The sequence below is a fragment of the Cibotium barometz genome, chromosome 14 (assembly GCF_041138505.1).
Source record: "Cibotium barometz isolate CiBa-2024 chromosome 14, ASM4113850v1, whole genome shotgun sequence".
Classification (NCBI taxonomy): Eukaryota; Viridiplantae; Streptophyta; class Polypodiopsida; order Cyatheales; family Cibotiaceae; genus Cibotium; species Cibotium barometz.
In genome coordinates this window covers 24,667,255-24,684,410 of record NC_141059.1, presented here as the reverse complement: position 1 = coordinate 24,684,410, position 17,156 = coordinate 24,667,255, and the positions used below count along the sequence as shown (strand labels likewise).

At 34.4% G+C, this 17,156-nt stretch overlaps 1 protein-coding gene across 1 annotated transcript; it reads right to left on the bottom strand.

The window, feature by feature from the left end:
• Positions 1 to 665: 665 nt before the first annotated feature.
• LOC147631836 (uncharacterized) lies at positions 666 to 5,772 on the bottom strand. The gene is made up of 7 exons (XM_086807893.1): positions 5,560 to 5,772; positions 3,581 to 5,435; positions 2,455 to 2,642; positions 2,178 to 2,258; positions 1,454 to 1,540; positions 1,130 to 1,262; positions 666 to 991 (listed from the first exon to the last, which is right to left on the bottom strand). The coding sequence occupies exons 1-7, from the start codon at positions 5,641 to 5,643 to the stop codon at positions 945 to 947; spliced, it is 2,475 nt and encodes an 824-aa protein (XP_086664019.1). The 5' UTR covers positions 5,644 to 5,772; the 3' UTR covers positions 666 to 944.
• Positions 5,773 to 17,156: the final 11,384 nt, after the last annotated feature.

Sequence of the window (17,156 nt, the reverse complement as noted above, 5' to 3'; positions counted from 1 at the left end):
GTGTCATTCCTAAATTCCTAGAGTTCTTCTTTTATAGTGCATATAATCTCCAGCTAAGTGTCATTCCTGAATTTTCATCTAAGTGTCATTCCTAAATTCCTAGATTTCTATCTAAGTTTATTAATTAGGCACATGTAATCTTGGTTTATAATAGTAATTAAATTAATTATTTATCTATTCTTTGTAAAGATCTTGCTATTTGAAAACACACAAGTTATAATGTTTTACACACGCTACACATTTTGAGCTAAAATTAATGTTAGAAAATAGAAACTTTTATCATGTTTTATGACCAACACACCACTAGAATTAACCAGGTGTATGGATTACCTAAGAAATTTTTTAAAATTACTATTAAATTTTATTTTTATAGAGGATATTTATAATGCTAAAATTGTCCATGTATTCATGCAAACTTAAAATGTCAAGCATTAATTTATTCATGAAAATATATTTACTTTGATATTATTTTCTTGATATTTTAATTCTAAATGTGTAATAAGTTACTTCATCACATGCTTGAAACCTAGAATATAGATTTATTTTGGTTCTATCACCTTCTTTAATTCTATTTTTGTTACAAAAAGACCAAATGAATATCTTAGACATTTAAGTAGCATAAGAAATATATAATTTATTCTATTGATAAAGTAATAAACTTTGAAATTCTTGGGAGCATCCTTGAACATGAATCCAATGAAAGAAAATATGCTAACCCCATTCGGATAAGAATATTGAGGCATTTTATAGTTGTATTATGCTATATATATATTACCCTATAAACAATTTAGCATGCTGTGCCACTAAAATTTAGCTCTCTTTTTGCAAGCTTTAGATGAAGTGTTTTTCTTGCTTTTCTAGCACCTTCTTATATCAATGTAAACATTTCTCTAAAACTTGTTATTTCTATGAGATACCATAGTATCATGGCTACTTCCATAGTTTTAAGACATCATGTGATGAAAATCTTGGGTCTCATGGTTTTTTTTCACTGCCACAAAACAAAGGCAAATCATAAGTAAGGTGAGCGCCTTCTTATAATACTTTAAGTGTAACAAAAAGGTATGAATTGGGTTAAGATTATCACTTGCCACATATTAAGTATACAAAACTCAAATGTGATATTTACATTCATCGTATAAAACACCACGTCCCTTTTGTCCAACCCTTGGCAAAAGAAAGTTGGCCGCAACTTCGTCCCTTCTTGTGCAAAACGATTTGGTTGAATCTAGATTTTTTGTATCAATAAGTATACCTGCAAGCTACATTATCAAAAAGCTTATGTTTTAGGAAAGTTCTTTTAATAAACAATACTAAGTGAAGGTATAAAGCTAGTATGAATTAACCAGTGGATAGACTTAAAAATTTAGAAATAGGATTTGCCAACATAACTCTTATGCACTTAGCTTGAAATGAAGGATCAACAACCACCTTAAATAAAAATAGGATTTACCAGTAGAACTCTTATGCACTTAGCTTGTAATGAAGGATGAACCTCCTTACGTAATATCTCAGCAACAATTGTGCAATATGATGCAACCTACATTACATAAAACAAATGTGTTAAGTGTTGTTTTTACACCTTCTTCAATAATTATGCAATATGAGGCAACCTAAAATTACATAAAGCAAATGTGTTAAGTCTTCTTTTTGTAGCTTTTACAAATTCCTTGCTTGTGAATTATATTAATTTACTTCTTCTAAATATGAAATTAGTTTGGCACATTCACAACAATCACAAGTGGGCCTTAAATGTGATGCTTGTAAAATATTATACTTTTCTTCTTCTAAATATGAAATTAGTTTGGCACTGCCTCAGGGGGAAAAATGAATTAGGTTTACTTACAAACTCTACATTTATTTTAGATGTGCATTACAATGGGGGAAGTGTATTTATATCACAATAGGGGTGTTGAGTATTCATCTTAAAATGGTAATATATGTATAGATAACTAGATATACATGGATTGTTATGAGAGATTTGTTTTAAAGTGAAGGCGCATGCACGCACATGTGCAATACATACACATGATTCTCAATTTATGCACACACATGATTCTTAAAATAATTTATGTTCTTTTTATCTCCATATAAACTACCACCTTAATTTTAAATGAAAAACTCATCAAAAGTCAATTTAATGAATAATAATCCCTTCTAGCTAAGAACATAATTACCCTTTCACGTGTTTGAATGATGTCTCGACCAACCATTGAAACTCGAAGTTGTCCACCCTCGCTTAATGCCTCCAAGTCAACCTATTGATGAAGAGAAGAAATGAAAAAAATCAAAATCCCCTAGAATGCACAATATCATCTTGAAGCCTATTTTCATGGACTGGGAGTGATCTTTATGGGTACATAGAAATAAACACAATATTTCTCACATGGAATGAGTTAATTTAGATTTTTTTTTAATTGCATGATTTGAGTAAAACACAAAAGAGATCATCACCTCATCATCATATAAAAGAGCTTGCTCATCTAGTCTAGCTTGTTGGAACAAAAATGTAAGCTCTTTGTTGTTCCGCATGTTGCATCTACTAATGTTCATTATGGGAACATGGTCCCAACCATCCGTCTTGCCTAATGTATTTTGTAACACCCAAGAGTAGCATATTGATGATATCATTGAGCTAGAGGCTGCAAATGACATCACCCTTTTTGTAAAATTCCATAAGTCATGTGGTGTATGTCAAAGTATGTTGTTCTAGTGCTATCAAGTGGCGTAGTTTAATACAATTAAGATAGTCTAATATTGTACAAACAAATTAAGATAGAATATTATAAACAATTAAGATAGAATATTGTACTCACAAATTCAAATACAAATTACCTTTTGTATCCAACAGAAAAGTAGGAATTCATAAATGCCAACTAATAACTAGCATTTAATGTCACTCAATACTTCACTATGTAAAAAAAAGGATTCTTGGTGAAATAATGTATCTTGGATTCTCCTTTTCTAAACAATCCTGCTTTTTTTTTGAAAAAAAAGAAAAAAAAAGGATTCTTGGTGAAATAATGTTCATTTAGCCTCTTAACTAACTTTCAATTTATATTGAGGTGGATAAAGAGGAAAACGATGACGAAGATTGTAATGATGATGATGATGACTCAATCTTTCTTGATTTTCGATCTAGATACTGTTGAAACCATTATATATGGTTTTGTCTCACAAGGCAAGGGTTGAGAGCAGCACAATAGAAGTGAAAAAGTGGTTTTTCCATGTACAAGGTGGGGAAGTAATTTCTATTTTTTTAAATATAGAATTATGAAATAATGTATCTTAGAATATGTTCTTCTTTAAGGGAGATTCATGTATTATAGTTATGCCTGATTTAATTCCTTGTTTAATTTGGGATGTGTGCTGAAAGAGGCCTAAAGTGTTGTAGAATGGATTGAATCACTTTTGAATTAACATGTTCTGCAATAGATGCAGAGTGTATGCTCTAAAGTGAATCCAAAAGGGGATTATTTATGGAGTGACCAATAATATTCTACACATTTCCTTGCTTTTGGAAAACATACAAACATGAGAAGAGATTTCTTAAATGAAAAAAGTGGGGATGCTGATGTACCTGAGTTGGAGAGAATGATATGAAAGCGAGAGGTGGGGAGGTTGTCCCTTACTTTGCCTCGTTGTTGGGAGAGGAAATCATTCAACACTGCAATGTCACGGTCCTTGTTGTTGTTGGTGGAGAGGGGGGGTGCTCTGCTCTTCTTAGTGTTGAGACCAGATTGGTTACTCTCAAGTCTACTAGATAATTGGTTAAGATTATCACCATTTTGTGTTGTCTCATTTGGCTTTGCACTAATATCCTCTTGGTTATTAGTTGGCTTTGCACTAATATCCTCTTGGTTATTAGTTGGGAAAGACCTTGGTTCATTGTGTGCAGCATTACTTTGCTCTTGTTTACATGGAGATGACCTTTGTGATTTGCTATTATCAAATGAGGATGGCCTTAATCTCGTTATATCTGATCCCATGGATCCTTGCCTTGCATGCAATAACTTGTCGCTAGTTGTAAGATCATGTTGTCTCCCTTCTAATTTGATTGAAGAGATAAACCTTTCTGATCTGTTGCTAGACACGGACACTTTCCTTGCATCAAGAGATTCCCTTGCGATTGCATGCCTTAAATTTATACCCTCATTAGCATCATTGCTTACACTAATCCTACTTTGTTGGTGCTGACTAATGTGTTGCTTTGCTTCCAACGACCTTTTATGGTCATGATTAGTAGCATAACGGAAGCTCGCACTCCTCTCTACTGTCTTAGGATTAGCGCCAGCATCATTGGTTAATGAGACCTTAACCATCTGCTCCATGCGCGAACGAGGCTCCGAGAGGCTTCTTTGAAGATCCTTTTTGGCCGCGGTATGCAGTGCATGATATTCAATGCCCACTCTTGCTGTTTTAACGTTCAGCACATCCTGCATTGTAGTTTGCCGAGGCAAAGACTGGCTCCGAATGGTGATGGATCGCCCATGAATGTCCTTTACACGGGTTAATCTCTGATCATGCATCATTAATCTCTGGGATTGGTACTTATCGTTAATCGAAGGCTTTGAACCACCACTACTCTGATCACGCATTATTAATCCTGGTTGTGGCTTTAGTTGCCCCCTATGATCATAATTACTGCCTGCATGGGCTTGATGGTAATTATTAGATGTTGGTTGCGGTTGATGGTGATTAACCATGCCAGATTTTTGCCTCTGTTGTTGTAGTCTGGCTTGATTGATTAAATAATCCTCTCTGCTCATCATAGGCTTTCCAGCATTGATATTATTAATCAAGGCCTTTGATGATCTAGCTAAGTAATCATTTCTACTATTAATAAATCTCCCACCATCTGATTTATATAGAGCAGGATTTCCTGATGCACCATTTGATGGTTTGTAATTAAAGTGCTGATCCCTTGCTCTGTAGTTCTGCTCTACCTTCATGCTTGAATTAATCCTCATACCACCAGCCTGCAATTTGTGGGCCGCACTGGACGTGGCTGCAGATTGATTATTAAGATTATAAGAGGGTGATGATGGGGTTGATTTGCTCCTCACTAATTGCTTTTTAGCTCCGTCATTAGCTTCTCTATAAGGTTGATCTCTGGATGGTGCAATACTAGTAGAGCGGCGAAATGAGGCACTTCCATAGTGCTCATGATCTCTGCTAATTGCTGCACTTGAATTAATCCAACGCATCGAGGGGTTGTGATTACTGTAATTATTCCTCGTAGAATTAGCATTAGCATTACATTTCTTGCTAAACTGTCCACAAATCCTATGAATCACCCTTTCTTCTCGATGCCTGTGAGAGCTTCCATAATTAGTATTGGTATTAACTTTTCTGATGGTTGCTAAGTCTGGCAACAACTGTTTATCTTCTCTGTTTAACTGACCAATGTATCTACGAGCTCGTGCGGCTCCATCCTGATCAAATGCATAATGTTTACTTAGATGGACAAGTAAAAAGCATGGCATTGGATGATTAGATCAATTAACTAACCTTACAATAACAATTAAGGAAAATCCGATTGATAAAATGAATTCTTACCACTAAGCCAGGAGGCAGCTGCCGTGATCTTCCAAGGCCTACTTTATGGATTTGGGAGGGTTTATGCTGCGGCTGGTGATTCATGTTTGATTAGAGACAAGCTTAATCAAAGGTAGGCGAGACGAGGTTAAGGATTTGGGAGGGTTGATGCAGGTGATCATGTGATTATTGTTTGATTAGAAGGAAAGAAGGAGAAGGGAGCAGCAGAAGAAGCCATGGCAATGGGCGGAGTAATTAGCGGTGCTTACGCATAGGCAATTAGGAGCATGTTTGAGTGCAGACAAACATCATGCATGCATGCCACACAACGGCGGCAGCAGCAATGCCTGCTTCACCCACCTCCCTACGTGAGTTCCAAAGTCTTCACCTCATGTTTGATTAAGTTTTTCCAAATTTATTTTGCAAGATTCAATGTAAGACACTCCCATATCCCTCAGTGTATGTCCATACATCTCACATACACGTGTATATTTCACATATAAATGTATCATCATCATCATCATACTTATGCAGATGGACATAAGCCTCACATACATATGTACATCATAGTCAATGAAAGTTGTTCCAAATCTAACAAAAAAAGGTGTATGTAAATGGTTCCTATGGGAAATGACGTAAGCAATGATTTCAACATCACATGGATAATGGACAAGATCAAGGAGAGATTCTAGGGATGATTGAGAGAATCTAAGGAATCATACTTTATGGAATATTCTTGTAACTCTTTGGCTATTTAAGAGTCACCATGTAATGTAAAAAAAATGGTTGTGCTATTGAGTTTTTTACCTCGACCACATACCGTAACAATGGCTCGACACCAACAAAATTTGGCTATTCCAGGGTTCATAGCTTAATACAAACACATTGCCGGTTTAATGATTGTAGAGAAGACAAAAAAAGAAATCAACATTCAAGTATGACAAGTATAGTAACATATTTACAAATGTTAGAAGGTTCCAATTAGCCCCATGGTGAAGTTTTATCAGTGCACGGTAGAGGACTATGAGCGTAATCTTTTTTTTGTTGTCAATCTTGATGAGGCACAAATCCTTAAATATCAAAAAAAGGAAAGAATCAAATAGGGATGATTGAAAGAATCTAAGGAATCATACTTTATGGAATATTCTTGTAACTCTTTGGCTATTTAAGAGTCACCACATAATGTAAAAAATATGGTTGTGCTATTGAGTTATTTACCTCGACCACATACCGTAACAATGGCTTGACAGCAAAAAAAAAGGCTATTCTAGGGTTCATAGCTGAATACAAACACGTTGCCGATTTAATGATTGTAGACAGGGATTTCATTAACGTCTTCACAATTTCGTGATCACGTTAACAAAACCTATTGTTAACATAAAAATTCTTGTGATCACAATGTATATTCACGGGCATTTTTTATGACCTGCAAAAACCTTCTCTGCCAGTAATCCCGCCGGGAAAATGTGCATTCCCGGCGGGCCCGCCGGGAAAACCCATTTTCCCGGCGGGTAAATTAAAAAAATAAAAAAAATAAAAAAATAAAAAAATAAAAAAATAAAAAAATCATGTTCACAGTCATTCTTACCATTTTTGGGCCTTCTGGACTCATTTATGATGTCAAAAGTTCAAAATTATTGGCACAAAAAAAGTTTTGTATAATTTGCTGGCCTTAAGTTCAATTGACACACCAATTAAATCTAACTATACTTACATCAATTGACTCAATTGTCCATGACATCATTGCACTCAATTGAGCCCAATTGGACTCAATTACACTTGATTTACACTCAATTGATATTAATTGGGTGTCAATTGATGTCAATTGTGCCTAATTCGACGCAATTGAGCCCAATTTACACCAAATTTGCAAAAATTGGGTGTAAACTAAGTATCAATTGAGTCGAATTGGACTCAATTGATAATAATTGGATGTTAATTGATATTAATTAAGCCCAATTGACTTCAATTGGGTGTTAATTTATTACAATTAATGTCAATTAAGCTCAATTGAGCTTAGTTGACATCAATTGGGTGTCAATTAAGCTCAGTTGACATCAATTGGGTGTCAATTGATATCAATTAAGCTCAATTGAGCTCAGTTGACATCAATTGGGTGTCAATTGATATCAATTGAGCTTAATTGGGCTCAATTGCACTTAATTGACACTCAATTGGGTGTTAATTGCATCCTATTGCGCTCAATTGAGCCCAATAGGATGCAATTAACATCAATCGGGTGTCAATTGATCACAATTGATATCAATTGGGCTCAATTGCACTTAATTGTGTGATCGATTGTGTGTCAATTAATGTCAATTGAGCCTAATATAATACAATTGAGCTCAATTCACGCCCAATTGGTAAATTGAGTGTCAATTGAGCCGAATTAGACTCAATTGATAGCAATTGGGTGTTAATTGATATCAATTAATATCCAATTAACACAATTGAAGTCAATTAAGTCTAATTGACTTCAATTGGATAATTTGGGTGTCAATTGAGCTCAATTGGACGTAAATGACATCAATTGGGGGTCAATTAACATCAATTGAACCTTATTGACATCAATTGGGTGCCAATTAACATCAATTGGACTCAATTGACATCAGTTAGGTTTCAATTGAGCCAAATTGGATGCAACTGACATCAATTGGGTGTCAATTGATTACAACTGAGCTGAATTGGGCTCAATTACACTCAATTGATATTAATTAGGTGTCAGTTAAACCTAATTCCATGCAATTGAGCTCAATTGACATCAATTCACATCAATTGCTCTCAATTGATATTAATTGGGTATCAATCGATGTCAATTGAGCCTAATTCGATGCAATTGAGCTCAATTCACATCAGTTCATATCAATTGGGTGTCAATTGATGTCAATTGAGTAAAATTGAGTCTAATTGGGTGTCAATTGAGTCAAATTGAGTATAATTGGGTGTCAATTGATATCAATTGAGCCAAATTAAGTCTAATTGAGTCCAATTAGATTTAATTAAGCCAAATTGAGTCTAATTGGGTGTCAATGGAGCCTAATTGACATCAATAGGTGTCAATTGATGTCAATTGAGCCCAATTGAAGCTAATTGTGTATCAATTGACACACAATTGATGTCAATTGGGCTCAATTGACATCAATTGGATTTAATTGACACACAATTGATGTCACATGGGCTCAATTGACATCAATTAACACCTAATTGATGTCAATTAATATCAATTGGGTGTCAATTGATTATAATTGATGCTAAATTGAATGAATTGAGTCCAATTGACATCAATTAAGTCTAATTGGGTATTAATTGATCAATTGGACTCAATTGATATCAATTGACACCTAATTGGACTCAATTGACATCAATTGGACTCAAAAGGGTGTTAACTGATATTAATTGAGCCCAATTGACATCAATTGGGTGTTAATTGAGCTCAATTGGACACAATTAACAATAATTGGGTATGAATTGAACTCAATTGACATCAATTAGGTGTCAATTGAGCCTAATTGCATCCAATTGAACTCAATTGACATCAATTGGACAAATTGCATCCACTTTAATTCAATTGACATCAATAAAGCCTAATTGCATCCAATTTAACCCAATTAGACTCAATTGAATCCAATTGGACTCAATTGACATCAGTTAGGTGTTAATTGAGCCTAATTGTATCTATTTGGACTTAATTGACATCAATTGGGTGTCAATTAAACCCAATTGGAGTCAATTGATATCAATTGGGTGTTTATTGATATTAATTGAGTTTAATTGACATCAATTGGGTGTTTATTAATGTCAATCGAGTCCAATTAGATGCAATTGGACTCAATTGGGTGTGAATTAGACTCAATTAATATCAATTGGGCTCAATTGATATCAATTAGGTGTGAATTGATGTCAATTGAGCCCAATTCGATGCAATTGATATCACTTGGGTGTCAATTAGACTCAATTGGCACCCAATTGATGTCAATTGAGTCCAAGTGGATGTCAATTGATATCAATTGAGTCCAATTGATCAATTGATACCCAATTAGACTTAATTGATATCAATTTGACTCAATTAGGTGTTAATTGATATCAATTAGACTCAATTGGATACTAATTGATATTAATTGAGCTCAATTAGACTCAATTGACATCAATTAGATGCTAATTGAGTGTAATTGATGTCCATTAAGCTCAATTTGGCTTAATTGACATCAATTGGGTATCAATTGACTACAATTGATGTCAATTGAGCTCAATTGACATCAATTGGGTGTTAATTAATGTCAATCGAGTCCAATTAATATCAATTAGGTATCAATTAAGCAAAATTGATATCAATTGGGTGTCAATTGAGCCCAATTGGGTGTAAATTGAACTTAATTGGACTCAATTAACATCAATTAGGTGTGAATTGATGTCAATTGACCCCACTTGGATACAATTGATATCAATTTGGTGTCAATTGGACTCAATTGGCACCCAATTGATGTCAATTGAGTCCACTTGGATGTCAATTGATATCAATTGAGCCCAATTGATCAATTGACACCCAATTAGACTTAATTGATATCAATTTGACTCAATTGGGTATTAATTGATGTCAATTGAACTCAATTGGATGTTAATTGATGTTAATTGAGTCTCAATTGACATCAATTGGGTGCCAATTGAGTGCAATTGATGTCAATTAAGTCCAATTTGACTCAATTGGGTATTAATTGATGTCAATTGAACTCAATTAGATGTTAATTGATGTTAATTGAGTCTCAATTGACATAAATTGGGTGTCAATTGAGTGCAATTGATGTCAATTAAGCCCAATTTGGCTCAATTAACATCAATTGGGTGTCAATTAACTACGATTGATGTCAATTGAGCAGAATTGATATCAATTGGGTGTTAATTGATGTTAATTGAGTTTAATTGACATCAATTGGGTGTTAATTGATGTCACTTGAGTCCAATTAGATATAATTAGACTCAATTGGGTATCAATCGATGTCAATTGAGCCTAATTCGATGCAATTGAGCTCAATTCACATCAGTTCATATCAATTGGGTGTCAATTGATGTCAATTGAGTAAAATTGAGTCTAATTGGGTGTCAATTGAGTCAAATTGAGTATAATTGGGTGTCAATTGATATCAATTGAGCCAAATTAAGTCTAATTGAGTCCAATTAGATTTAATTAAGCCAAATTGAGTCTAATTGGGTGTCAATTGATGTCAATTGAGCCAAATTGAGTCTAATTGGGTGTCAATGGAGCCTAATTGACATCAATAGGTGTCAATTGATGTCAATTGAGCCCAATTGAAGCTAATTGTGTATCAATTGACACACAATTGATGTCAATTGGGCTCAATTGACATTAATTGGATTCAATTGACACACAATTGATGTCACATGGGCTCAATTGACATCAATTAACACCTAATTGATGTCAATTAATATCAATTGGGTGTCAATTGATTATAATTGATGCTAAATTGAATGAAGTGAGTCCAATTGACATCAATTAAGTCTAATTGGGTATTAATTGATCAATTGGACTCAATTGATATCAATTGACACCTAATTGGACTCAATTGACATCAATTGGACTCAAAAGGGTGTTAACTGATATTAATTGAGCCCAATTGACATCAATTGGGTGTTAATTGAGCTCAATTGGACACAATTAACAATAATTGGGTATGAATTGAACTCAATTGACATCAATTAGGTGTCAATTGAGCCTAATTGCATCCAATTGAACTCAATTGACATCAATTGGAAAAATTGCATCCACTTTAATTCAATTGACATCAATAAAGCCTAATTGCATCCAATTTAATCCAATTAGACTCAATTGAATCCAATTGGACTCAATTGACATCAGTTAGGTGTTAATTGAGCCTAATTGTATCTATTTGGACTTAATTGACATCAATTGGGTGTCAATTAAACCCAATTGGAGTCAATTGATATCAATTGGGTGTTTATTGATATTAATTGAGTTTAATTGACATCAATTGGGTGTTTATTAATGTCAATCGAGTCCAATTAGATGCAATTGGACTCAATTGGGTGTGAATTAGACTCAATTAATATCAATTGGGCTCAATTGATATCAATTAGGTGTGAATTGATATCAATTGAGCCCAATTCGATGCAATTGATATCACTTGGGTGTCAATTAGACTCAATTGGCACCCAATTGATGTCAATTGAGTCCAAGTGGATGTCAATTGATATCAATTGAGTCCAATTGATCAATTGATACCCAATTAGACTTAATTGATATCAATTTGACTCAATTAGGTGTTAATTGATATCAATTAGACTCAATTGGATACTAATTGATATTAATTGAGCTCAATTAGACTCAATTGACATCAATTAGATGCTAATTGAGTGTAATTGATGTCCATTAAGCTCAATTTGGCTTAATTGACATCAATTGGGTATCAATTGACTACAATTGATGTCAATTGAGCTCAATTGACATCAATTGGGTGTTAATTAATGTCAATCGAGTCCAATTAATATCAATTAGGTATCAATTAAGCCAAATTGATATCAATTGGGTGTCAATTGAGCCCAATTGGGTGTAAATTGAACCTAATTGGACTCAATTAACATCAATTAGGTGTGAATTGATGTCAATTGACCCCACTTGGATACAATTGATATCAATTTGGTGTCAATTGGACTCAATTGGCACCCAATTGATGTCAATTGAGTCCACTTGGATGTCAATTGATATCAATTGAGCCCAATTGATCAATTGACACCCAATTAGACTTAATTGATATCAATTTGACTCAATTGGGTATTAATTGATGTCAATTGAACTCAATTAGATGTTAATTGATGTTAATTGAGTCTCAATTGACATCAATTGGGTGCCAATTGAGTGCAATTGATGTCAATTAAGTCCAATTTGACTCAATTGGGTATTAATTGATGTCAATTGAACTCAATTAGATGTTAATTGATGTTAATTGAGTCTCAATTGACATAAATTGGGTGTCAATTGAGTGCAATTGATGTCAATTAAGCCCAATTTGGCTCAATTAACATCAATTGGGTGTCAATTAACTACGATTGATGTCAATTGAGCAGAATTGATATCAATTGGGTGTTAATTGATGTTAATTGAGTTTAATTGACATCAATTGGGTGTTAATTGATGTCACTTGAGTCCAATTAGATGTAATTAGACTCAATTGGGTTTGAATTAGACTCAATTGATATCAATTGGGCTGAGTTAATTGGGTGTCAATTGAGCCCAATTGACATCAATTGGGTGTGAATTGAACGTGATTGGACTCAATTGACATTAATTAGGTGTGAATTGATGTCAATTGAGCCCAATTGGATGCAATGGATATCAATTGGGTGTCACTTGGACTCAATTGGCACCCAATTGATGTCAATTGAGTCCAATTGGATGTCAATTGGTACCAATTGAGCCCAATTAATCAATTGACATCCAATTAGACTTAATTGATATCAATTTGACTCAATTAGGTATTAATTGATATCAATTAGACTTAATTGGATGTTAATTGATGTTAATTGAGTCTAATCGAACTCAATTGATATCAATTGGGTGCCAATTGAGTGTAATTAATATCAATTAAGCTCAATTCGGCTCAATTGGCATCAATTGGGTGTCAATTGACTACGATTGATGTCAATTGAGCTCAATTGACATCAATTGGGTGTTAATTGATGTCAATTGAGTCCAATTAACATCAATTGGATGTCAATTGAGCCCAATTGACATCAATTGGGTGTGAATTGAATTGGATTAGACTCAATTGACATCAATTAGGTGTAAATTGATGTCAATTAAGCCCAATTGGATGCAATTGATATCAATTGGGTGTCACTTGGACTCAATTGGTACCTAATTGATGTCAATTAAGTCCAATTGGATGCAATTGATATCAATTGGGTGTCAGTTGGACTCAATTGGCACCCAATTGATGTCAATTGAGTCCAATTGGATATCAATTGATATCAGTTGAGTCGAATTGATTAATTGACACCCAATTATACTTAATTGATATCAATTTGACTCAATTGGGTATTAGTTGATGTCAATTGGACTCAATTGGGTGTTAATTGATGTTAATTGAGGACTCAATTGACATCAATTGGGTACCCAATTGCACTCAATTGGGTACCAATTGAGTGCAATTGGTGTCAATTCGGCTCAATTGGCATCAATTGGATATCAATTGACTAGGATTGATGTCAATTGAGCTCAATTGACATCAATTGGGTGTTAATCGATGTCAATTGAGTCCAATTAAGCCCCGTTGTGTCCAATTGGGTGTCAATTGATTGAATCCAATTAAGTTCAATTAAGCCCAATTGAGTCCAATGGGGTGTCAATTGATGTCAATTGAGCCCAATCGATCAATTGACACCCAATTAGACTTAATTGATACCAATTGGACTCAATTAGATATTAATTGATGTCAATTAGACTCAATTGGAAGCATAATAAGATCTAATTGATGGTAATCGAGCTTAAGGTGATAAATTTAGAGATAACTTTTTTTGTACAAAGAATTTTGAACTTTTGACATCATAAATGAGTCCAGAAGGCCCAAAAATGGTAGGAATGACTGTGAACATGAATATATTTTGACCATTTTTTTAACTTTTTTTTCCCGCCGGGAAAATGGATTTTCCCGGCGGGCCCGCCGGGAAAACAAAAAGCCCGGCGGGCTTCGGCAGGTTACCAGGTCACTGGTAACCTGCTATTTTGAGAACATGAAAACATGTGAACATGTTAATAACATGTTCACAAGTGTTATTAACAAAAAAAATCTTGTGATCACGTGAATATAAAATCCCTGATTGTAGAGAAGATAAAAAAAGAAATCAACATTCAAGTATGACAAGTATAATAACATATTTACATATGTTAGAAGGTTCCAATAAGCCCCATGGTGAAGTTTCATCAGTGCACAGTAGAGGACTATGAGCGTAATCTTTTTTTTGTTATCAATCTTGATGAGGCACAAATCCTTAAATATCAAAAAATGGAAAGAATCAGATAGGACTAATGAACAAAGCTTTAAATTACCCTCAAGGTAAGGGAGACCAGCCATAACATAGTGGACAATCAAAGATGGAGCTATGGTACCTAGGGATAGCTCTGCAGTACCAAATGAGAGTCGTGATACTCTCAAGTGGTTATTCTGGGCACATAGAAATTCCAAGCATCATTGATGCTCAGAATAAAGGTGAGAAGCTTGTGGTCGATGGGGTACGAAACCTTACAGTAGAGTGGCACATGAGTGCTGACTTGAAAGCACTGAAGTGCATGTATGGGGTGTGTGGTGGCCCTAGCTTAGCAAACCCATGTCTCTATTGCATGGCATGAACAATCTAGAATGGTACAACCTTACAATGGATTGTACAAATCCTCCATCCAAAGACAAGACAAAGGAATTAACTGGAGATAAAGACCAAAAGAAGGCTAAAGGGAAAGTAAAGACCAAGAGCAAGGGAAAGTCAACAAAAAAAAAGTCGACATCAAGGGTGAACCATGTATTATGCCCGAGGATCCCGTACTTCTAGAGAGAGCTCACATTTGTACTTTACATTTAAAAATTAGAATATTGGATAAGTTATTAAAGCTTCATCTTCACTATGCTTATTCCATTTTGCCATCAAAGCTATCGGATGCATGTTTAGAGAAATGTGAGATATTACCCTCTAACATAGGCTTTCATGGTAGACATGTGTAACTTAAAAGGATGACAAGCAATGAGGTACCACTGGTGATATTCTGGTAGATGTGTCAATAGGAGGAGCCAAAGCTACGAGGTTCTTATCAAACTATGAGAACAAACAAGTTATAGTAGTATGGGAATGTTCCAAAGCTCTATGCAAGCACACAACTATTCAAGCTAGTGATCTAAGGATGACAAAGCTTCACATGAGAGTTTGGATTGAGCTTGATAATTTTATAAAACTCTTACATAAGCAAAGGACTTAAGGTGATTACGCAAGTCTGTTTGAAACAGTAATCAGGATGCTTGTGAAAACAATTGTAGCTACATGGGGGAACAACAAGGACATAACCTTCTACTTAGTAAGATATTTTGATTCATGTCATTCATACATTGATTAATAATATTACTTCAATTGATTATTAGTATGTACTTTTTTCTATGTGAAGCATATTCTATTTACACATGGTCAATACTTTGTGAAGGACCAAGGGCCTCTTGCTACATGGAATACTCAAGGCATGGAAAGTCTACACTATGTCGCTCGTATCAACTATTTTCATACAACTTGACATGGTGGTGGGAAAATAAAAACAAATGCATTACAACAGCTCTTCAACACATTCTACCAAAGGCAAACGCAATGATACAATGTAATTCTTAAAAGCCAGGTTAGTTTATACCTCACAAAAATATAGTGACTATTATTAATATCAATATATTATATAAACATTCATCATGCTCAATAAAGCATATCTTTATGCAAGATGGAGAAATAGTCATAGTGACGTAAATATTATAAAATTTTGAAGAAAGGCTTGGCTTTGAAATGAGCAGCCCACACTATTTATCGAAAATTACTTTGCATTAAGATAAACACTATGTAGCTGAAATTTTCTTCAATACAAGTAGGGAAAGTTTTCTTCTTTAAAAAACTATTCTTTTCCCCTTCATCTTTAAAAAACTCTTCTTCTTATCCTCAGATATTTTTCCCTCCTTTTCAAGGTTCTCTTCTTCGTCGGGCAGTTGTTCACCTTAGAATATCCTAAGTATGTTAATAAAACCTTTAAGGCCATTAATGGAATGTGTGGATCATTTGAATAATTTGAATGGGAAACGATCAACACATCTGGAGGTATCTTTGAAACATAGTGTCCGAGGGATGAATCTCTACTTTAAAAACAAGTTTACCTCCACCTCGGCCAAGGAATCTATCTTCATCTCCTATCTCAAGTTATAAATAAAGGAAAGATAATTTACTCAACAAAAAATTAAAACTTAAAGCAAATAAATTCTTAATTTATTTTTATAAATACCCTTTTTTTTCATCTGCAAACAAGTAGCCTATCCTCCCACAAGTCAATTGAACCTTGTGGAGGGATATCCTTCTGAGCATGGTGTCTTTGTGGTGGATCTCTTTCCATATTAGAAATTTCCATGCTTTCTTGAATAGCTTCAAAATCTTCTTTTATGGGGAGAGTTTTTTCTTGTTCTTCAACCTTTTGAAGGCACATTTCTAGAGCCCTTGGTGCATCAATTAAATTGCTCCCTGCTTCTGTGTCAAGCACTAAAAAGTCATCAACTTCATTTGGATCTATAAATTCTGAAGTAACTTCACAAGCATTTGCTATTAATCCAAGGCAATAATCTTCTCTTAAATTCATGAGTTGTTGGAGATCTATCAGAGGAGCACAAAATATTTATTATCCTTGACTCGAAAGGAAGGTAGGTGTGGGAGAGTGATCTCCTTCTCTGATGCCTATATAGTAACATCCTTCTTCTCTAGAACAATTTATCTTGCCTTGAAATCGACAACATTAAAATCCTTGCTCAATATCTCTTCCTCTTTCTTATCCAAAACTCTTTCTACATTATCGAGTTCTTCCC